Source organism: Nerophis ophidion, linkage group LG20 (assembly GCF_033978795.1).
Source record: "Nerophis ophidion isolate RoL-2023_Sa linkage group LG20, RoL_Noph_v1.0, whole genome shotgun sequence".
NCBI classification, from domain to species: Eukaryota; Metazoa; Chordata; class Actinopteri; order Syngnathiformes; family Syngnathidae; genus Nerophis; species Nerophis ophidion.
The window spans coordinates 19,582,245-19,605,836 of NC_084630.1; the positions used below are offsets into that span (position 1 = coordinate 19,582,245).

At 42.5% G+C, this 23,592-nt stretch overlaps 1 protein-coding gene across 9 annotated transcripts in view; it reads left to right on the forward strand.

Annotated features, from left to right (window-relative positions):
• LOC133538833 (endonuclease V-like) overlaps positions 1 to 23,592 on the forward strand; it is a 200,710-nt gene that overhangs the window by 35,318 nt on the left and 141,800 nt on the right. For all 9 annotated transcript variants that reach the window (XM_061880668.1, XM_061880669.1, XM_061880662.1 and 6 more), the window contains 2 exons: positions 789 to 857; positions 974 to 1,102. In XM_061880668.1, the coding sequence (XP_061736652.1) occupies positions 789 to 857; positions 974 to 1,102 (198 nt within the window). The remainder of the gene's footprint in view (positions 1 to 788; positions 858 to 973; positions 1,103 to 23,592) is intronic.

The window sequence follows — 23,592 nt, forward strand, 5'->3', positions numbered from 1 at the left end:
AATGTGGGTGGAGGGAAAGGCTGGATGCAAATATAGCTACAAATCAGGCATAATGATGCAATATTTACATAGAGCTAGCCTAAATAGCATGTTAGCATCGATTAGCTTGCAGTCATGCCGTGACCAAATATGTCTGATTAGCACATAAGTCAATAACATCAACAAAACTCACCTTTGTGATTTCATTGACTTTATCGTTGGAAATGCATCTGCTTTGAGTGTCGCAGGATATCCACACATTCTTGCCATCTCTGTCGTAGCATAGCTGTCGTCGGTAAAGTGTGCAGAACAAACAAGGGACTTTCGCATCTTTTGACCACTGTTGCAACTTGAATCGGTCTCTGTTCGTGTTGTTACACCCTCCGACAACACACAGACGAGGCATGATGTCTCCAAGGTACGGGAAAACAGTCGAATAAACGGAAAATAACAGAGCTAGATTTGACTTGGTGTGTAATGTGTTTCAGGAAATGGGTGAAAAGTCATCGCTCGACAGACTATCAATTGAATGGCGTTTAAATCGCAAAATTCACCGTTTTAGAGTTCGGAAATCGGTTGAAAAAACATACGGTCTTTTTTCTGCAACATCAAGGTATATATTGACGCTTACATAGGTCTGGTGATAATGTTCCCCTTTAAGGCGGCCGCCTTAGCAACAAAGCGCTGCGGGAAACCCCGGTGTCTCATTAGTTGCTTTTGTAATATGTTTTTTAATTGTGAAGAGACTATGAAGACACCTTTTATGTTTATCTTCATGACCTCGATGTGTTTGTCCTTTGTGTTTGTAGATCGCTGCTCTGCAGAAAGGAGGAGACAGCTTTCCACTCATTGCAACCTCAGGGAAAGTGCTCGGAAAGGTGCGACAATGGATAAATGCACGATTGAATACTAAAACGCTGTTCCGCTCAAAGTGAGAACATGGACGACAAAGCAAAAACGGTTGCACTGTCACAACCATTGTGTTTTTTTGCAGGCACTGCGTAGTTCGGACAAGAGCAGAAAGCCGGTATACGTGTCAGTCGGCCATAAGATCAGTCTGGACACGGCTGTGCGCCTCACACACGCCTGTTGTCGCTTCCGAGTCCCAGAGCCAATCAGACAGGTAACAAACAACACACTAACAGTCACACTTCCTGTTAAAGTATAAGACATATCACGGTGGTGTATGTCGGAACACTGACAATAAGGTAATAAACCAGCACTGCCAGGGAGCAACAGGTGAAACAAACAAAAAAAAAAACAGTGAAGTTGGCACGTTGTGTTAATAGTAACACGCTACATTTACTCCGTTACATCTACTTGAGTAACTTTTGGGATAAATTGTACTTCTACGAGTAGTTTTTATGCAACATACTTTTACTTTTACTTGAGTATATTTATAGAGAAGAAACACTACTTTTACTCCGCTCCATTTATCTACATTCAGCTCGCTACTCGCTGCTTTTTTTTAATCGATCTGTTAATGCACGCTTTGTTTGTTTTGATTTTGTCACTGACCTACAAAGTAGGATCTACGCATGCCTGCGTTTCGCCAATCACATGCAGTCACTGGTGACGTTGGACCGATCAAACATAGCCAGGCGGTCACATGACTGTCACACGTAGAACCCGACTTAAACAAGTTGAAAAACTTATTGGGGTGTTACCATTTAGTGGTCAATTGTACGGATTATGTACTGTACTGTGCAATCTACTAATAAACGTTTCAATCAATCAATCAAAAGTGTAAAGGAAAAAAGACACTTTTTATGTCAACCGTACTATCCGTCAAAGGCCTAAAGGCTGATCACACAGTTCCTGTCTTCACAATAAAAGTGCCGCTCCATCGCGCCTGCGCTAACAAAATAAGAGTCTCCGAAAGCCAGCGCAAACAAGCTAGCGAGCTACGGAGTTTGCCGCCAAAGTATTTCTTGTAAAGTGTATAAAAACAAATATGGAAGCTGGACAAATAAGATGCCAAAAACCAACGACTTTCATGTGGTATTAGACAGAAAGGAGGAACTTTTTATCTCCTCCATTTGAAACGTGGACGTTACCAGCAATACTGTCTGATTCCAATGAATGCAAGTCATCAGAATCAGGTAATACACCAATTTATATTCTTGTCTTCATGAAAGATAGGAATCTATATGTTAAACATGCATGTATATTCATTAAAACGCCTTCAACATGTCAACAAAAACGGCAAAATAAATAAATATAAATTATATACTGTATCTATACATGTATGTATGTATATATATATATATATATATATATATATATATATATATATATATGTATATATGATATGTGTGGATGTACATCTATATATATACAGTATATCATATGTGTGTGTATGTATATGTATATATGAGGTAGATCACCTCGACTTGGTCATTTATTAAGTAATTGATAATCATTGATAGACTTATTGGGGTGTTACCATTTAGTGGTCAATTGTACGGAATATGTACTGTACTGTGCAATCTACTAATACAAGTTTCAATCAGTCAATCAAAGAATGCCTACTGAGCCTATGGTGCTGTTAAGTTATTGTGGCTCAATTTGCCCTATTTTTTTTCATTTTAATGTATTATTATTTAATATAGATTGTTGTTTTAGTTGCTTAAGAGATATTCCTGGCTCTGAATTTGCTCATTGCTATTTTTATGTTTTTGTGCATTATTTGATGCCGTAATCATTAAACGAACAGGTTACTCATCAGTTACTCAGTACTTGAGTAGTTTTTTCACAACATACTTTTTACTTTTACTCAAGTAAATATTTGGGTGACTACTCCTTACTTTTACTTGAGTAATAAAGCTTTAAAGTAACAGTACTCTTACTTGAGTACAATTTCTGGCTACTCTACCCACCTCTGGTTAATAGTAAATAAAAACAGAATACAATGATTTGCAAATCCTGCTAAATAGACTGCAAAGACACAATATTTAATGTTGAAACAGTGATGTATTTTATTTTTTTTGCAAATAATCCTTAACTCAGATTTTATTGGCAGCAACACATTGCAAAAAAGTTGGCACAGGGACATTTTTACCACTTAAGGTTTCTTCTACTTGAACTCCTCCACTTGGGGCAAGATCTCCTCCCCAACCCAGAGATGGCATTCCACCCTGTCATGGGCGAAAACCATGGACTCGGACTTAGAGGTGCGGATTCTCATCCCAGTCGCTTCACACTCTGCTGCGAAGTTCTAGCACCTAGGAGTCTTGTTCACGAGTGAGGGAAGAGTGGATCGTGAGATGGACAGGTGGATCGGTGCGGCGTCTTCAGTAATGCGAACATTGTATCGATCCGTTGTGGTGAAGAAGGAGCTGAGCCGGAAGGCAAAGCTCTCAATTTACAGGTCGATCTACGTTCCCATTCTCACCTATGGTCATGATCTTTGGGTTATGACCGAAAGGACAAGATCACGGGTACAAGCGGCCAAATTGAGTTTCCTCTCCCTTAGAGATAGGGTGAGAAGCTCTGTCATCCGGGAGGAGCTCAAAGTAAAGCCGCTGCTCCTCCACATCGAGAGGAGCCAGATGAGGTGGTTCGGGCATCTGGTCAGGATACCACCCGAGGTGTTTAGGGCACGTCCGACAGGCATAAGGCCACGGGGAAGACCCAGGACACGTTGGGAAGACTATGTCTCCCGGCTGGCCTGGAAAAGCCTTGGGATCCCCCGATAGGAGCTGGACGAAGTGGCTGGGGAGAGGGAAGTCTGGGCTTCTCTGCTTAAGCTGCTGCCCCCGCGACCCGACCTCGGATAAACGGAAGAAGATGGATGGAAGGATAGATGGTTTCTTCTAAAAGTCGATGATTAATCATGTAAAAAATATGAAAAGTAATAGTTGTTTTACTTATTTAGTTATAAAATGTAAAATGTTAAAGGTTTCAATTTCTGAGTCACGTCTTTCATAACACGAATGATCTGTTTAGTTTCGTTTAGTCTTTATTTGAAGGGACAATGCACACAGACAATAAACTCAAAGACAGATATGTTCTGCACCAGATTATAGCTAAATAGCTCATTTCCATCTGCAGTCCCTGGTTACCTAAATTAAAAAGATACAAAAACATGCAATAAAATTGTAATGTTAACATTATACTGTAGCATATAATCCAATTAAAAAAAGTCATAAAATGCCCTTTCATTGACACATACTTATACATTACAACCACCCCTCCTTTACATCATAACACACAGACTAGACATGCTCTTGTTCATCTGTCATCATTTGTAAAAACAACCATGATTTTTACACACACACTTCATAATTTTCAACAAAAATGCTCTCATGCATAAATATAATACACATTAAGTTGATGTGTCAAACATAGTGTCCACCTTAGTGACCGTGTGAGCAGCTTTGATTGCTCCAAAGCCACTTTTTAACTTCAACTCTGAATGAAGAATAATCTGTTAGACTTTTCAAGTTTGTTGTGAGGTCGTTCCATTCCTTTATGGCATGGGTGTCAAACTTTGGCCCGCGGGCCAAATCTGGCCCGCCGTGTAATTTAATTTGGCCCCTGAGGCAATATCAATTTAGCATTAGAGCTGGCCCGCCTGTGTTGTACAGCGTCGGTGCTGCTGTAACACTGCATTCACCGCTAATACTCATACTTGCCATCCCTCCTAATTTTTCCGGTAGACTACCGAAGTTCAGTGCCCCTCCTGAAAATCTCCTGGGGCAACTATTTCTACTGATTTCCACCTGGACAACTATATTGGGGGCGTGCATTCAAGGCACTGCCTTTAGCATTCTCTACAACCTGTCGTCACACACACACACACACACACACACCCAAGTGAATGCCAAGCATACTTGGTCAACAGCCATACAGGTCACACTGAGGGTGGCCATATAAACAACTTTAGCACTGTTACAAATATGCACCACACTGTGAACCCACACCAAACAAGAATGACAAACACATTTCAGGTGAACATCAGCACCGTAACACAACAGAACAAATACCCAGAAGCCCTTGCAGCACTAACTCTTCCGGGAAACGTCAAGCAAACTGACCAATAATTAACGTTTTATTCATGCATTTTCTCTTGCTACTTCAAGGCTTGAATGTTTGGTTCATTCACTATTATTTTATTTTCAAATTTATTACTAGCCTGTGGAAAAAAATTGATATTTACCTCAGAAGATTGCGAATAGAAAAAAATGCATTACATTTTTATTCAAATTTTATTTTATATGCCATTGATATTTTGTTTTAATTATTATTATTATTTGAAACTGGATATTGCATGTCACTAAAGTTATATAAGCCTTGCTTGTTCAATATCTAATGCAAAACTTGTTTGGGTCCCTATTAAAAGGTTACTTTGTTCAACCTTGGCCCGCGGCTTTGTTCCGTTTAAAATTTTGGCCCACTCTGTATTTGAGTTTGCTTTATGGCTTTATATGAAAAGGCTGATAGTGCAAAAGAGGTTTTACATCTGGGTACGCTACACTTCCCCCTGGTGGAGGCTCGTGTGTTTCTAGTTGTCGCAGCAGATGTGAACTGGACAAAGTGCCTAAGTGGCGCTGGTGCAGTGTTATTTAGGATTCGATGGGGCGTTCATAGTGATACCAATCTTTGAATATTAGCAAAATTGAACAATTTATATTTATGGAGAACGAAACACGGATGGTGGTGTCGTGGTTTTCGGTCAAGGATTTTGAGCGATTGTTTGTTTCAATTTTCCTTGCCTGGGACCAACATGTTATACATTAATAAAAACTATGGAGGGTGATGAGGCCAGCGCGGCCTCCAGGAGCAAAGGTCACCGCCTCTGTCCATGGTGCTGAGAACAGAGCACCATCAGACGGGGGCGTGGCAGTGCTGACGGCGAGACACAGCTGGCCGGTGATTACATTTCACAGGTGGTACGTTTTGATCTATTCGTCTGTTGTCTTTAACAGTAAGCGGCTGGGAGCAGGAGGGGAGAAAGGATACGGACGTGACTGAAAAGGCCCATTCTGTGGGAGATTTTGATAAAAACCTATGTACATTAAACATTTTGTTAAAAACTGCACGCTTGGCCCCTGTGCCGTGTCTACAGCGGAACTGCTAGGAAGCATCATTCACAGAGACATAATCATTGCATTAAAATAAGTTTGAGCTGCCTCCAGCATTAATGAATTCCTGATACATTTGAACATTTTTATGTTGTTTTTAATTAAGTCTTTGGCACATATGTTTGGGTCTAAAATGACACCCAGGTAACGATAATCACTAACATTTTGTATTATTTCCTTATTAACAGTGATATTTGGAAAGAATGATGCTTTAGGCCTGCTCAGTGGTTTGAGTGTCCGCCCTGAGATGGGTAGGTTGTGAGCTCAAACCCCGGCCGAGTCATACCAAAGACTATAAAAGAGGCAACCATTACCTCCCTGCTTGGCACTCAGCATCAAGGGTTGAAATTTTGGGGGTTAAATCACCAAAGTGATTCCCGAGCATGGCCACTGCTGCTGCTCACTGCTCCCCTCACCTCCCAGGGGGTGGAACAATGGCATGGGTCGAATGCAGAGGGTAATTTCACCACACCTAGTGTGTGTGTGTGTGTGTGTGTGTGTGTGTGTGTGTGTGTGTGTGTGTGTGTGTGTGTGTGTGTGAGACTATGAGTGGTACTTAAACTTTTTTTTTTAAAATATTTCCATCCATCCATTCATCTTCTTCCGCTTATCTGAGGTCGGGTTGCGGGGGCAGCAGCCTAAGCAGGGAAGCCCAGACTTCCCTCTCCCCAGCCACTTGGTCCAGCTCCTCCCGGGGGATCCCGAGGCGTTCCAAGGCCAGCCGGGAGAGATAATCTTCCCAACGTGTCCTGGGTCTTCCCCGTGGCCTAAACACCTCCCTAGGGAAGCGTTTGGGTTGCATCCTGAGCAGATGCACAAACCATTCCTCTTTTTTATTCCCCTGGTAGTGGTAAGACTATTCCTGCAATATGTGTTGAATTGCTTGTTTCTCCATTTTATTCGTCGTCCCCGCCGTGTATTGGCAGAAGTTCTCCACCCTTGCAACAAGCTATGCTGGTGTTAAAAAAACGCCTGTTATTTTTGTGGCTCTCACGAGAAGACTCAGCAGAGATATTGCTTTGACAGCGTCAGGTCTTATTGAAACACCCACGTTTTTTTTTTTTTAGGTAAGGAAGCAAAACGAGAGCAGCGTTGCGCTGAGCTGCTGCTCCAGCTCGTCCCTTCCCCTCTCGCCCTCTAGGCTGCGCTGTGTTGCCACTTTTCAGCGTCCTTTTGTGCTTTGTACTGCGACAGAAGCACATCTGCACACACATTTTCAAATCAGTTGCAGACGCAGAGGCATGTATAATGTTTCTTTCACCACGGCGTGAGCGTGGTCCTTGTCGCTTGTAGGAGGTGTCTGAGTGGCAGCAGCAGACTGTGGACAACTCTAACCTTCTTTATACTCGAAATGATTATTTTCCCACACTTGTGTCCTCTCTGTTGAAGCATTGTTTCTCCCCTTGAATACAGGGAGTACAATGGTTCTATATGTCCAAAAGCAGTGAATTTGGTAATTTAAATTGTAAATAAAAACAGAATACAATTGTGGAGGGGGGTGTGGCCCGCGGGCCTGCAGTGATGCAGGGTGTACCAGAGCCAGCTTCGAAATCGGCGACAGGTGCGGAGATGGCCCACTTGGGCATGGTTATCTAATCGCTTGTCGCTCTGTAAAAAGGCAGCAGCCGGGAGGAGAGAGGTGTTGGAGTGGAGCTGGAGGGTAGCTGGAGTGAGAGCGAAAGCCTAGCGAACACAGACAGAAAAAGACAAATTCTGAAAAGCAACCTAAAACTGTATTGTAACCCTGATCCGGCCTCTCATAGGAATGCTTGGTGGTCCGAAGCGCCCCCAGGTGGGTGCCACGATTGGAAATTAAAGCAGCCTCCGTCATTCACAAACAAGGATGGGGGAAGGGTCACCATTTTGTGAAAAAATGCGTGAGCAAAATGTCCAACAGTTTAAGAACAACATTTCTCAACGAGCTATTGCAAGGAATTTCGGGATTTCACCATCTACGGTCCCTAATATCATCATCATGGGAACGGCATGGCAAAGTTGGTAGAGTGGCTGTGCCAGTAATCTGAGGGTTACTGGTTCAATCCCCACCTTCGACCATCCTAGTCACGTCCGTTGTGTCCTTCGGCAAGATACTTCACCCTTGCTCCTGATGGGTCCTGGTGAGCGCCTTGCATGGCAGCTCCTGCCGTCAGTGTGTGAATGGGCGAATGTGGAAGTAGTGTCAAAGCGCTATGGGCTCCTTAAAAAGGAGTAGAAAAGCGCTATACATGTACAACCCATTTACCAAAAGGTTCAGAGAATCTGGAGAAATCACTGCACGTAAGCAATGATATTACGAACCTTTGATGCATGAAAAAAGCAACATCAGTGTGTAAAGGATATCTCCACATGGGCTCAAGAAAACTTCAGAAAACCACTTTCAGTAATTATCAGTGGTAGCTACATCTGTAAATGCAAGTTAAAACTCTACCATCAACAACACCCGGAAACGCCGCCAGCTTCGCTGGGCCTGAGCTTGTCAAGGATGAACTGATGCAAAGTGGAAAAGTCTTCTGTGGTCAGACGAGTCCACATTTCAAATTGTTTTTGGAAACTGTGGACGCCGGACCAAAGAGGAAAAGAACCATCCGAATTGCTACAGGCGCAAAGTGTAAAAGCCAGCATCTGTGATGGTATGGGGGTGTATTAGTGCCCAAGGCATGGGTAACTTACACATCTGTGAAGGCACCATTAATGCTGAAAGGTACATACAGGTTTTGGAGCAAGATATGTTGCCATCCAAGCAACGTTATCATGGACGCCCCTGCTTATTTCAGCAAGACAATGCCAAGCCCCATGTTACAACAGCGTTGCTTCATAGTAAAAAAGTGCGGGTACTAGACTGGCCTGCCTGTAGTCCAGACCTGTCTCCCATTGAAAATGTGTGGTGCATTATGAAGCATAAAATACCACAACAGAAACCCCGGACTGTTGAACAACTTAAGCTGTACATAAAACAAGAATGGGAAAGAATTCCACCTGAAAAGCTTCAAAAATTGGTCTCCTCGGTTCCCAAACGTTTACTGAGTGTTGTTAAAAGGAAAGGCCATGTAACACAGTGGTAAAAATGCCCCTGAGCCAACTTTTTTGCAATGTGTTGCTGCCATTAAATTCTAAGTTAATAATTATTTGCAAAAGAAAAAAAACTTTCTCAGTTGGAACATGAAATATCTTGTCTTTGCAGTCTATTCAATTGAGTATAAGTTAAAAAAAAAAAAGGATTTGCAAATCATTGTATTCTTGTTTTATTTACCATTTACACAACATGCCAACTTCACTGGTTTTGGGTTTTGTACATGACAGTACAATATTCCAAACCAATCCCAGCCCTGCAACAATCCACAGCGCAATTAAGAGGACACACAAGCGCAATACAAAAAAAACAAAAAGGTCAAACAAACAATGACTGTCACCAACAGCATTAATACAAATAAGAATACAACATAACTGATTAAAAAGACTAAACAACAATAAGCAAACAAATGACTGTTATCATCACTCAGCCATTCATAAAAACAATGGTGTTGCAGAGGCTTAAACTGGTATTGCATCCCATAATCTTGACAACACACCGTATCCAATATTTACCACAGTAAAGATACAGTCATTATTTACAATCATTTACTAGTTTAAACAAATTCATAAAATGTACCCCATATTTGATGGAACAGGGGTTAGTGCATGTGCCTCACACATACCTGCCAATGTTGAGACCTCCGATTTCGGGAGGTGGGGGGTGTGGTGGGGGGAGGAGCGTGGTCGGTGTTGGGGCGGAGGCGTGGTTGGGGGCGTGATTAATATGTGTATATATATATATATATATATATATATATATATATATATATATATATAAATTCTAAAGTTGATTATTTGCAAAAAAAAAAAAAGTTTATGAGTTTGAACTTCAAATATGTTGTCTTTGTAGTGCATTCAACTGAATATGGGTTGAAAATGATTTGCAAATCATTGTATTCTGTTTATATTTACATCTAACACAATTTCCCAACTCATATGGAAACGGGGTTTGTATGTACCGTATTTTTCGGACCGTAAGTCGCATTTTTTTTCATAGTTTGGCACGGGGGTGCGACATATACTCCGGAGCAACTTATGTGTGAAATTATTAACACATTACTATAAAATATCAAATAATATTATTTATCTCATTTGTGGAAGAGACGAAGAAAATGTCAGCAATCGTCACACACACGTCAACCAATAAGAATTCGGTGGGAGAGGTCATGGGAGAAGTGCATTGTGGGTCATGGAATGCTAAATGCTAACTGCTATATGCTACTGTTGTAGCTATTAAAATGGATAATTTCATCGTTGGCGGTAACTTATAAAAACTGAGAAGGGCTGAACAAAAATGGCAGCGAAAAGGAAATCATGTACTGCAGATTACAAGCTGGACGTAGTGAAATATGCAGCAGAAAACGACAAGAGGAAGCGGCGCATACCTTTGGAGTTGGCAGAGTTGTTGAGAAGCGACATCGAGGAAGAAGATTTCATGGGATTTATGGATTAGGAGTGAGAGATTGTTTGGTAAAGGTATAGCATGTTCTATATGTTATAGTTATTTGAATGACTCTTACCATAATATGTTAGGTTAACATAGCAGGCACCTTCTCAGCTGGTTATTTATGCCTCATATAACGTACACTTATTCAGCCTGTTGTTCACTATTCTTTATTTATTTTAAATTGCCTTTTAAATGTCTATTCTTGGTGTTGGATTTTATCAAATAAATTTCCCCCAAAAATGCGACTTATACTCCAGTGCGACTAATATATGTTTGTTTTTTTCCTTCTTCATTATGCATTTTCAGCCATTGCGAAGTATACTCCGGAGCGATTTATAATCCGAAAAATACGGTACTCATATAGTACAGTTGGCACTGTTCAGCAAACTAACAGTTAATATTTAAACATTTAACATGTGACATTTATAACAATTTTGAACAGAAATAGTCCATGCACATTCAGATAAATTCTTTAAAATTACAAAAAAAAAGAGAAAATTATATATATATATATATGAATGTTGTCTGTCTATCTGTGTTGGCTCTGCGATGAGGTGGCGACTTGTCCAGGGTGTACCCCTCCTTCCGCCCGATTGTAGCTGAGATAGGCGCCAGCGCCCCCCGCGACCCCGAAAGGGAATAAGCTGTAGAAAATGGATGGATGGATATATATGTATATATATATATATATATATATATATATATATATATATATATATATATATGTATATATATATACCTCACACACTAATTGACTGAAAGATACGCACTTGGCGTGATGATGTCATGTTGTCGATGTAAAAATGCATTTTTAGACCATATGATTTGCCTGAGCGGCTAGGACAGGGGTCGGGAAGCTTTTTGGCTGAGAGAGCCATGAAAGCCAAAAATTTTAAAATGTAAATCCGTGAGAGCCGTATAATACATTTAACACTGAATACAACTGTCAGGTTCAAACACTGATGACATTTACTAAACAGGCAAGAAGCAAGGAATTAAACAGAGACAGGATTCGATTTAGCTCAATGAGGAAAAACTCGTAGACCTGTACCCTCCTCTTTCAGTTAAGTAAAGAAAAAGTACACACACACACACAGACACACACACAAACACACACACACACACACACACACACACTAAGTGTGGTAAAATGTGTCCTCTGCATTTGACCCATCCCCTTGATCCCCCCCTGGGAATTGAGGGGAGCAGTGGGCAGCAGCGGTGCAGCGCCCGGGAATCATTTATGGTGATTTAACCCCCAATTCCAACCCTTGATGCTGAGTGCCAAGCAGGGAGGCGATGGGTCCCGTTTTTTTATAGTCTTTGATATGACTCGGCCGGGGTTTGAAATCACAACCTACCCATCTCAGGGCGGACATTCTAACCACTAGGCCACTGAGTAGGCTTTTATTTGAACTTTCCCTGATTACTACAACTAAATACGTGCATCTCCTATTCTTTTTAATAACATTGTTATTCTGAAGGTAACCAATAATAAATCAAATACTTTTGACCATTAATGCGACTTCTTGAACAGGTGCGGTAGAAACGGATGGATGGATTAAAATGCATGAGAATGTTTTATATTTTGAATGTTATTTTTAACACTGTGATTACCAGTGGAATTATTCATTACTTATCGTGTTAAGCAACATCAGCAAAGATTTATCTGAGAGCCAGATGCGGTCATCAAAAGAGCCACATCTGGCTCCAGAGCCATAGGTTCCCTACCCCTGGGCTAGGAGATCCCGAGAATAACAGCAGTTGCCTTGTTGCTTTTCCAGTAAGAAAAATAAACTAGTTTTTAGAAATGTAATGCCGAGTGCATATCATTATGTCAAGATAATGTCACCAGCATTTACTTCTTTTAAGAACATTTTTCAACATATTGAGGAAAATGGTCTCATATTTGTTCTTACTATCAAGAAAAGTGCACTTGTTACTAGTGAAAATAAACTTATTTTAAAGGGGAACATTATCACAATTTCAAAAGGATTAAAAACAATAAAAATCAGTTCCCAGTGGCTTGTTGTATTTTTAGAAGTTTGTTTCAAAATTTTACCGGTCTCGGAATATCCCTAAATAAAGCTTTAAAGTGCCTTATTTTCGCTCTCTGCGAAGACACTGGCCATTTCCCTGTGACGTCATACAGTGCTGCCAATGTAAACAAACAATGGGAATACCACAGCAAGATATAGTGACATTAGCTCGGATTCAGACTCGGATTTCAGCGACTTCAGCGATTCAACAGATTATGCATGTATTGAAACAGATGGTTGGAGTATGAAAGTATTGAAGAAGAAACAGAAGCTATTGAGCGAATAGCTATTGACGCTATTCATAGCCATAGCATGGCCGAATAGCTGCGTTAGCATCGCCGGTAAAATGTGCGGACCAAACGATCAGGACTTTCGCATCTCGTGACACTGGAGCGACTTAAATCCGTCGATTGGTAAGTGTTTTTTTTCGCATTAAATGTGGGTGGAAGGAAACGTAATATAGTTGCAAATGTATCTACAGGTTATCCATACATCTCTGTGCCATGTCTGCTTTAGCACTGCCGGTAAATAGCATGTTAGCATCGATTAGCGTTGCATGTTAGCATCGATTAGCTGGCAGTCAACATCAACAAAACTCACCTTTGTGATTTCGTTGACTATCGTTGCAAATGCATTTGCAGGTTATTCATACATCTCTGTGCCATGTCTGCTTTAGCATCGCCGGTCAAATGTGGAGACACTCTGGCACATTCAATGGGGGTCTGGCGGCAGACACTTTCGCATCTTCGGGCCAGTGGTGCAACTTGAATCCCTCCCTGTTAGTGTTGTTACACCCTCCGACAACACACCGACGAGGCATGATGTCTCCAAGGTTCCAAAAAATTGTCAAAAAAACGAAAAATAACAGAGCTGAGACCCGGTGTTTGTAATGTGTTGAAAATGAAAATGGTGGGTGTGTTACCTCGGCGACGTCACATTCTGATGGCATAGCCTCCAGCGCGATAAACAGAAAGGCGTTTAATTCGCCAAAATTCACCCATTTAGAGTTCGGAAATCGGTTAAAAAAATAGATGGTCTTTTTTCTGCACCATCAAGGTATATATTGACGCTTACATAGGTCTGGTGATAATGTTCCCCTTTAAGGTGTTTTGGGGTTCATTGAGGTTAGCTAATTGTACTTGTTTTGGAAAGTCTTCTCGGGCCAAATTTTCTTGTTCTATTGGCAGATAATTTTCCTTAGTTCACGTAAAATACCCCTCATTTTTGTATTTTTTTCTTCTTATTTTCGAACACTGACTCCGGCTTCCTCTTACCTCCAAAAAAGAAAAAAACATGCACCTGGGGATAGGTTGATTGGCGGCACTAAATTGGCCTTAGTGTGTAAATGTGAGTGTGAATGTTGTCTGTCTGTGATGAGGTGGCGACTTGACCAGGGTGTACGCTGCCTTTCGCCTGAATGCAGCTGAGATAGGCTCCAGCGACCCCCCCTGTGATCCCAAAAGGGACAAACTGTAGAAAATGCATTGATGGATGACACATTACTAAATAGATGCAGATCTCATAACCAGCCCTGCGATGAGGTGGCGACTTGTCCAGGGTGTACGCCGCCTTCCGCCCGATTGTAGCTGAGATAGGCACCAGCGCCCCCCGCCACCCCAAGGGGAATAAGCGGTAGAAAATGGATGGATCTCCAAACCACAGAAAACGAACAAATGAACAGTGTTTTGATGTCGGGATCATCATTTTAATTTTCCTGAAAGATCTCTCCTGAAGGAATCAATAACATTCTATCTATCTATCTATCTGTCTGTCTGTCCGTCCGTCCGTCCGTTTCGTCCGTCCATCTATACATCTATCTATCTATCCATCGATTTATCCATCTATCACAATCGGGCTTGACTTTGCAAACTGATCAGGGCTTCTGTACACGACCTCTTGGATTCTCAAAACCATTCAGTGCTTGATTCAGGTTCAGGTCTGGGTCATTCCAAAACGTTTATTATCTGCTGAAGCTCTAAATTTTGGGGTCTTCAAAAGGTCAAATTCCTTTTCATCTTTCAAGCAGAAGGCCTGGTAGTTTGTGTTCGGACTGACTGGGATCAGATTCAGCATAGCAGTGTGAAAAGTGGTGCTCTATTTGTGGTTCCATTGCAGCCTTGATGTTCAGTTCAGGTACATGTTTTCAGCCTTGGACATAATGCTTGTTTTGGGAAGATTTAATCTATTGCATTTTTTATGCCCACAGTTCTCTTTCGGCACAATAGACGTGTTCCGCTATTTGCTGGGAGTTGAAAGAATACAAAATTGATGTCTCTGGTTGTTGCTGACAGTCTCCTATGCTGATGGAGCCCTGTCTTCCCTTCTCGCTTTTGTCTCTGCTTTTGTCACAACTGGATAAACTCCCCAAGTCCCAAGAGGGACTGAACGAGTCCCGTCATTAAATAGTAAAGGTGGATGGGTGAATGTTCACTACAGGAGACTACAAAACCCAAAAACCAGTGAAGTTGGCAAGTTGTGTAAATGGTAAATGAAAACGGAACACAATGATTTGCCAATGCTTTTCAATTTATATTCAATTGAACACACTGCAAAGACCATCCACCCATCCATCTTCTTCCGCTTATCCGAGGTCAGGTTGTGGGGGTAGCAGCTTAAGCAGAGAAGCCCAGACTTCATTCTCCCCAGCCACTTATTCTGGCTCCTCACAGGGGATCTCGAGGCGTTCCCAAGTCAGCCAGGAAACATAGTCTTCCCAAAGTGTCCTGGGTTTTCCGTGGCCTCCTACCGGTCGGACGTGCCATAAACAAGTCCCTCGGGAGGCGTTCGAGTGGTGTCCTGACCAGATGCCTGAACCACCTCACCTGGCTCCTCTCCATGTGGAGGAGCAGCAGCTTTACTCTGAGTTACTCCCGGATGGCAGAGCTTCTCACCCTATCTCTAAGGGAGAGGAAACTCATTTCGGCCGTTTGTACCCGTGATCTTGTCCTTTCGGTCATAACCCATAGCTCATGACCATAGGTGAGAATGGGAACGTAGATCGACCGGTAAATTGAGAGCTTTGCCTTTTGGCTCAGCTCCGTCTTCACCACTACGGATCGATACAGCGTCCGCATTACTGAAGACGCCGCAACGATCCACCTGTCGATCTCACGATCCACTCTTCCCTCACTCGTGAACAAGACTCCGAGGTACTTGAACTCCTCCACTTAGGGCAGGGTCTCTTTTTCAACCCAGAGTTGGCACTCCAGCCTTTTCCGGGCGAGAACCATGGACTTGGACTTGGAGGTGCTGATTCTCATCCCAGTTGCCTCACACTTGGCTGCGAACCGATCCAATGAGAGCTGAAGATCCTGGCCAGATGAAGCCATCGGGACCACATAATCTGCAAAAAGCAGAGACCTAATCCTTCAGCCACCAAACAAAGATATGTAATGTTCGAACTGAGAAACTTAATTTTTTTTTGCAAATAATCATTACCTTAGAATTTAATGGCAGCAACACGTTGTGGTATTTTAGGCTTCATTATGTGCCACACATTTTCAATGGGAGACAGGTCTGGACTACAGGCAGGCCAGTCTAGCACCAGCACTCTTTTATTATGAAGCCACACTGTTGTAACACGTGGCTTGGCATTGTCTTGCTGAAATAAGCAGGGGCGTCCATGATAACGTTTTTGGATGGCAACATATCTTGCTCCAAAAACTCTATGTACCTTTCAGCATTAATGTTGCCTTCACAGATGTGTAAGTTACCCATGCCTTGGGCACTAATACACCACCATACCATCACAGATGCTGGCTTTTCAACGTTGTACCTAAAACAGTCCTGATGGTTCTTTTCCTCTTTGGTCCGGAGGACATGACGTTCACCGTTTCCAAAAAAACAATTTGAAATGTGGACTCGTCAGAGCACAGAACAGTTTTCCACTTTGCATTAGTCCATCTTGGCTGAGCTCTGGCCCAGAGAAGCTGGCGGCGTGTCTGGGTGTAGTTGATAAATGGCTTTGGCTTTGCATAGTACAGTTTTAACTTGCACTTACAGATGTAGCGACAAACTGTAGTTACTGACAGTGGTTTTCTGAAGTGTTCCTGAGCCCATGTGGTGATATCCTTTACACACTGATGTCGCTTTTTGATGCAGTACTGCCTGAGATGACGAAGGTCCATTATATCATCGCTTAGGTGCAGTGATTTCTCAAGATTCTCTGAACCTTTTGATGGTATTATGGGGAAATTCCGAAATTCCTTGCAATAGACCGTTGAGAAATGTTGTTCTAAAACTGTTTGACAATTTTCCCACGCATTTGTTCACAAAGTGGTGACCGTTTCCCAATCCTTCTTTGTGGATTCACGGAAGCTGCTTTTATACCCAATCAGGGCACCCACTTGTTCCCAATTAGCTTGCACACCTGTGGGATGTTCCAAATAAGTGTTTGATGAGCATTCCTCAACTTTATCAGTATTTGTTGCCACCTTTCCCAACTTCTTTGTCACGTGTTGCTGGCATCAAATTCTAAAGTTAATGATTATTTGCGCCAAAAAAAGTGTTTATCAGTTTGAACATCAAATATGTTGTCTTTGTAGCATATTCAACTGAATATGGGTTGAAAAGGATTTGCAAATCATTGTTTTCTGTCACTCAATGCGAGTATGACGATCCTCCTGGTAGGGGTGTATCCCTTTATGGAGGATGCCTGTGCGTGACTTTATTTAACGTGGGGAGACTGGTGCACAGACAGTCACCACACAATACTTGACAGATCCGGGTCAGGGTCCAGTGGCATGGAGTCCAAGACGACTGGGGATCCTTTTCTGCTGCAGCCTTCTCCCGCCATCCCAGCCGTTGTGACGCTCCATAGGGTTAGCAATCATCCTCCGCCTGTTCCACCGTTGAGGTCTTGGGTTCTTATTTCCCCATAACTGGGCCCACATGGATGTGGGAGTGCCTTCATCCGCCATCGCAGCCGTTGTGGTAGTTCTTAAATCTACTGCCTCGGGAGCAGTCAGGTACTAGGCCTTTGCCGAGGGCCACTTGGGGTAACAGTAGTAAAGGGGTTAACCTCCTAGTGCCCCAAGACCCCTTAGAGGAGCCTCCACTGCCAGATGCACTTTAACGTCATACCCAGGACACCCACTGAAGTACTCCCCGGCTCACCCACACCGTCCCAAACAAGCTTTTCCACCATCGCAGCCGTTGTGGTAGTTCTTACATCTACCGTCTTCCGCCTGCTCCGCCGTTGAGGTCTTCACCGTATCCCTGGCTAGGGGGCAGTCAGGTACTATGCCTTTGTCAAGGGCCACCTGGGGTAACAGTAGTAAAGGGGTTAACCTCCTAGTGCCCCAAGACCCCATAGAGGAGCCTCCACTGCCGGATGCACTTTAACGTCATGCCCAGGACACCCAGTGAAGTACGCCCCGGCTCACCCCTAAGGTCTTCGCAGTATCCCTGGCTAGGGGCAATTCAGGTACTAGGCCTTTGTCAAGGGCCACCTGGGGTAACAGTAGTAAAGGGGTTAACTTCCTAGTGCCCCAAGACCCCATAGAGGAGCCTCCACTGCCGGATGCACTTTAACGTCATGCCCAGGACACCCACTGAAGTACGCCCCGGCTCACCCCTGAGGTCTTCTCAGTATCCCTGGCTAGGGGCAATTCAGGTACTAGGCCTTTGTCAAGGGCCACCTGGGGTAACAGTAGTAAAGGGGTTAACTTCCTAGTGCCCCAAGACCCCATAGAGGAGCCTCCACTGCCGGATGCACTTTAACGTCATGCCCAGGACACCCACTGAAGTACGCCCCGGCTCACCCCTGAGGTCTTCGCAGTATCCCTGGCTAGGGGGAATTCAGGTACTAAGCCTTTGCCAAGGGCCACCTGGGGTAACAGTAGTAAAGGGGTTAACCTCCTAGTGCCCCAAGACCCCATAGAGGAGCCTCCACTGCCGGATGCACTTTAACGTCAAGCCCAGGACAAATATAATATAAACCTGACTAGACCCTCTTATTAGCAGTGCACCTTACAGTATAATCCAGCGTGTCCTATGGTCGGTAAAATAGGACTGATTGAAACTCTCCAAAATACTGTGTGAGTTCTGAGCAATTCTGTACTACCTCATCCGTACCCCCCAAAAAAGCGAAATTATAAATTTACAGAATGATAGTAAATACAGAACGTACACATTTGTATTGGGCTTGTCTCCAAAATTGTATGTGTATGCAGATAATTACCCACCGCCCCCAAAAAGCAATAACGGATTGCAGCACCCGTGGTTTGTCGCCATGTGGTATATTTAATTTTTTTTTTTTTTAGTAGATAGCCGGCACACATGCCTCCCTGTGGGCTGTGAGTATTGACGAGATGACAAGACAATTTAATTAGTGACTTTGTCATTGCTCCAAAGCAAAACCATGACATCAGTGCCTTTGATCCGGTTAGATTTTTTTAAAAACTGTTTGGGCAACTGAAATGTCCATAACATTTTAAATCAGTCAGTCAATCAATGTTTATTTACATAGCCCTAAATCACAAGTGTCTCAAAGGGCTGCACAAGCCACAACTGCATCTTCGGTTCAGAACCCACATAAGGGCAAGGAAAAACTCAACCCAGTGGGGTGTCAATGAGAATGAATAGATTTGGTCGAAATTATTTAAAGAGCACTACGCATAATAAACACTACATTATTAATATTGCTACTACGGATAATTTCAACAAAATCTCCTCATAGTAGAGTTTTAACTTGCACTTACAGATGTAGTGACCAACTGTAGTTACTTATAGTGGTTGTCTGAAGTGTTCCTGAGCCGATGTGGTGATATCCTTTACATACTGATGTCGCTTTTTGACGCGATATCACCCGGGGGATCGAAGGTCCGTAAAACCATCGCTTACGTGCAGTGATTTCTGCAGCTTTTTTGAAACTTTTGATGATATTACGGACTATAGATGGTTAAATAACTAAATTCCTTGCAATAGCTCGTGGAAATATGTTGTTTTTAAGCAAAATGCTCACGCGTTTGTTGACAAAGTGGTGACCTTCGTCCCATCCTTGTTTGTGAATGACTGAGCATTTCACAAAAGCTGCTTTTATACCCAATCATGGCACCCACCTGTTCCCAATCAGCCTGTTGACGTGTGGAATGTTCCAAATAAGTGTTTGATGAGCATTCCTCAACTTTCTCAGTCCTTTTTGCCACGTGTGCCAGCTTTTTTGAAACATGTTGCAGGCGTCAAATTCCAAATAAGCTAATATTTGCAAAAAATAACAAAGTTTCTCAGTTCCAACATTAAATATCTTGTCTTTGCAGTCTATTCAATTGAATATAAGTTGAAAAGGATTTGCAAATCATTGTATTCCGTTTTTCTTTACCATTTTCTTTACCAACTGAAATGTCCATAACATTTCTAATCAGTCAATCTATCAATGTTTATTTATATAGCCCTAAATCACGAGTGTCTCAAAGGGCTGCACAAGCCACAACGACATCCTCGGTTCAGATCCCACATAAGGGCAAGGAAAAACTCAACTCAGTGGGATGTCAATGAGAATGACTAGATATGGTCAAAATTATTTAAAGAGTACTACTCATAATAAACACTACATTATTAATATTGCTACTACGGATAATTTCAACAAAATCTCTTCAAAACAGCCCACTACTTATAACATGGGCTTTTTACACATAAGATCATTGTCTCCCAAAACATTATTAGTTAATGAGGTCATTAGAGACAACAATCTTAATGTCATTGGTCTCAGCAAAACCTGGCTCAAACCAGACGCTGAATGAGGCATCTCCTCCTAACTATACGAAGGCCCATATTGTCCGTCCTCTTAAAAGGGTTGGGTGGGGGGTCGCGCTAATATACAATGAAAACGTTAACCTTACCCCTAACTTAAATAGTAAATATAAATCGTTTGAGGTGCTTTCTATGAGGTCTTTCGCACCGCTGCCTCTCTACCTGGCTGTTATTTACCACCTCCCAGGGCCCTATTCAGAGTTTATCAGTGAATTTTCAGAGTTTGTTGCTGATCTAGTGACGCACGCCGACAATATAATTATAACGGGGGACTTTAATATCCATATGAATACTCCATCGGACCCTCCGTATGTAGCGCTCCAGCCTATAATTGATAACTGTGGTCTTACACAAATAATAAATGAACCCACGCATCGCAACGGTAATACGATAGCTCTAGTGCTTGTCAGGGGTATCACCGTTTCCATAGTGATGATACTCCCGTATACTAAAGTAATGTCCTAACATAACATTTTACATGTTTTATTACTGCAGGATTTTATGGTAAGCTTCAATTGACCTGCTTCATATTGAAAATATGTGTCCCTTGAAGTGCTAAATATTGTTCCCCTTGAAACAAAATCCCCAGTAAGTAATCCGCATGAATTTTGCATTTTGCTGATCCAAACCGCCGACCGTGATGGCTTACAGCAAATAGCAATGGTAATCGCATATAGCACTGTTGAATAGCACACCTTTAATGGGAAGCTTATTTTCTTCCTTTTTGCAATCTGTGAGTGTACTGAGTGGTAAGTAAGCCTCTTAGTTGATACAATCCCTACATTTCTAGTATCCGTTCTGTGACACGTACACATACTGGAGTTGTGGTCAAGTCTACTGGTCATTATCTCTTTGCGGGAATCAATGAAACCTCTCATCCCTGATGGGAAGACATCTGCTAATAATGGGACTCTACGGCGCTACCTGAGACACACAGTAACAGCTTATTTCCCCTCTCTACCGTAGTGACTTTTTAAATATATCTCCGGTCTCCCAACAGCATTCACTTACTGCATGTATTGCTCAGCTTCCTGTGTGCATTTTGCTCATGAAAAATGCATGTTTTATATGTTAGAAATTCATGACCTTTCTTAAGGGTTGGGTGATATATCGAATATTGGGTTTGTCTCTCTGCGATATAGAAAATGACTACATCGTGATATTCGTGTATACGTTCTCACTCAGTTGCTTTTTGCAGCGGGCATTACACTACAGGCTCTTCTCACTCCGTATTGTCTCGCCTTCTCACCGAAACATAAAACAAGCGCACCTTCTTACATACGTCACATACTGTCACGCGTGCAATGTCATACGCCCTCGTGGAGCAGAGAGGTAGCGGCATGGGTATAGTTAGCTGTGATGCTAGCGGTGCGGTGCGAGTGGTAATAGGAGAGAGAGAAGGTGCGAATCTGGTCACAAATGGAGGAAAAATTAATTCCCAAGATAAAAACAGCACGGGGTCCATTGTCTGGCAGTGGTTTTGCTTCAAGCGGGAATATGTTGAACAGAAAACCGTAATATGTCAAGTATGCGGAAAAAGCATTGCTACAAAAAATAGCATGACTGCTAATTTGTAGCATCATTTGAAAAGTCATCTGCTAGAGAATAAGGAATGCTTGAAATCTGCATAAGTCCTAAAAATGTGCGTGCATCTGACGCCGTAGTGGATAAGCTTCTTCTTCTCTATCTTCTTGTTATGGGGCATTCATCCTCTGCTGTTGCCATTTCTAATATAAAGTAGTGTAAAGTTCTTACTTCTATCTGTCAGTAAACTTGCCATGAAAGCACTAAAACATACCGGTGTAGTGAGTTTACATTATTCACCCAAGGAACTTTAGTTATTAGAGGGTTCCGGTTGGACGGTTTTTCACGGGACACATTTACGGCCTTGTTGTTGTTTCCGGATGAGGAGACGCTGCTGCGCTGATTGAAGTCAAGTCTGAATGTCATTAAAACAGTTAGCTTCATGTTTTTGACACTTCTTCCACTCCCGTCCTTGCACGCTACACCGCTACAACAAAGATGACGGGGAGAAGATGCTGTTGGAGGTGAGCCACGTAAATAAGACCGCCCACAAAACGGCGCATCCTGAAGCGACTGTCGGAAAGCGTCCTGAAGATGATCTGTAAAACATCATCCATGCAACATTTTGACCAAAGAACCATCATCATGTAGACCACAAGGAAGTCTTTTACATTTACTAATAAATAAAATAATATGACTTCTTTAATGCGTCTTATAATCCGGTGCACCTTACAAATGAAAAAAGCTCAAAAATAGAACATTTTTTTTCTAAATGTAAATCACTTCCTTGGCCATGGATGACCTGCTGGCTGTCTAGAGTCGGGACCAGGGGTGGACCACTCACCTTTGCTTTGGTTGGGTACATCTCTGCTCTGCTGACCTGTCTCCGCTTGGGATGGTCCCCTGCTGGCCCCACTATGGACTGGACTCTCACACTATTAACTAGATCCACTATGGACTGGACTCTCACTATTATGTTGGATCCACTATGGACTGGACTCTCAATATTTTGTTAGATCTACTATGGACTGGATTCTCACACTATTAACTAGATCCACTATGGACTGGACTTTCACTATTATGTTAGATCCAGATGTGGAATGTCACCCACATCTGCGGTCCTCTCCAAGGTTTCTCAACCTTGGAGAGGACCTTGCCCTGATGTGGGATCTGAACTGAGGATGTCGTTGTGGCTTGTGCAGCCCTTGGAGAAACTTGTTATATAGGGCTGAATAAATAAATATTGATTGATTGATTGATTGATTGATTGATTTTCTTTGTGGTCTACATAACATGTGATGGTGGTTCATTGGTCAAAATGTTCCATTCATAATGTTTTACACATAATCTTCAAGGCGCTTTCTGACAGTCGCTTCAGGATGCGCCGTTTTGTGGGCGGTCTTATTTACGTGGCTGACCTTCGACAGCGTCTTCTCCCCGTCATCTTTGTTGTGGCGGTGTAGCGTGCAAGGATGAGAGTGGAAGAAGTGTCAAAAGATAGTGGTAATTGTTTTAATGACATTCAGACTTCTGTCACAATGGGGTTGCATCCTGCTGCACGGTCCGTTCCCCCGGGATGCAAGCGGACCATTCGGGAAAGGACTTGCGGGTAGAAACATGATTTAATTTCCCAAAAAATCAAAGCACCACCAAGAACAGAAAACAAGTCGAAATAAATGCATGCCAATCGCAC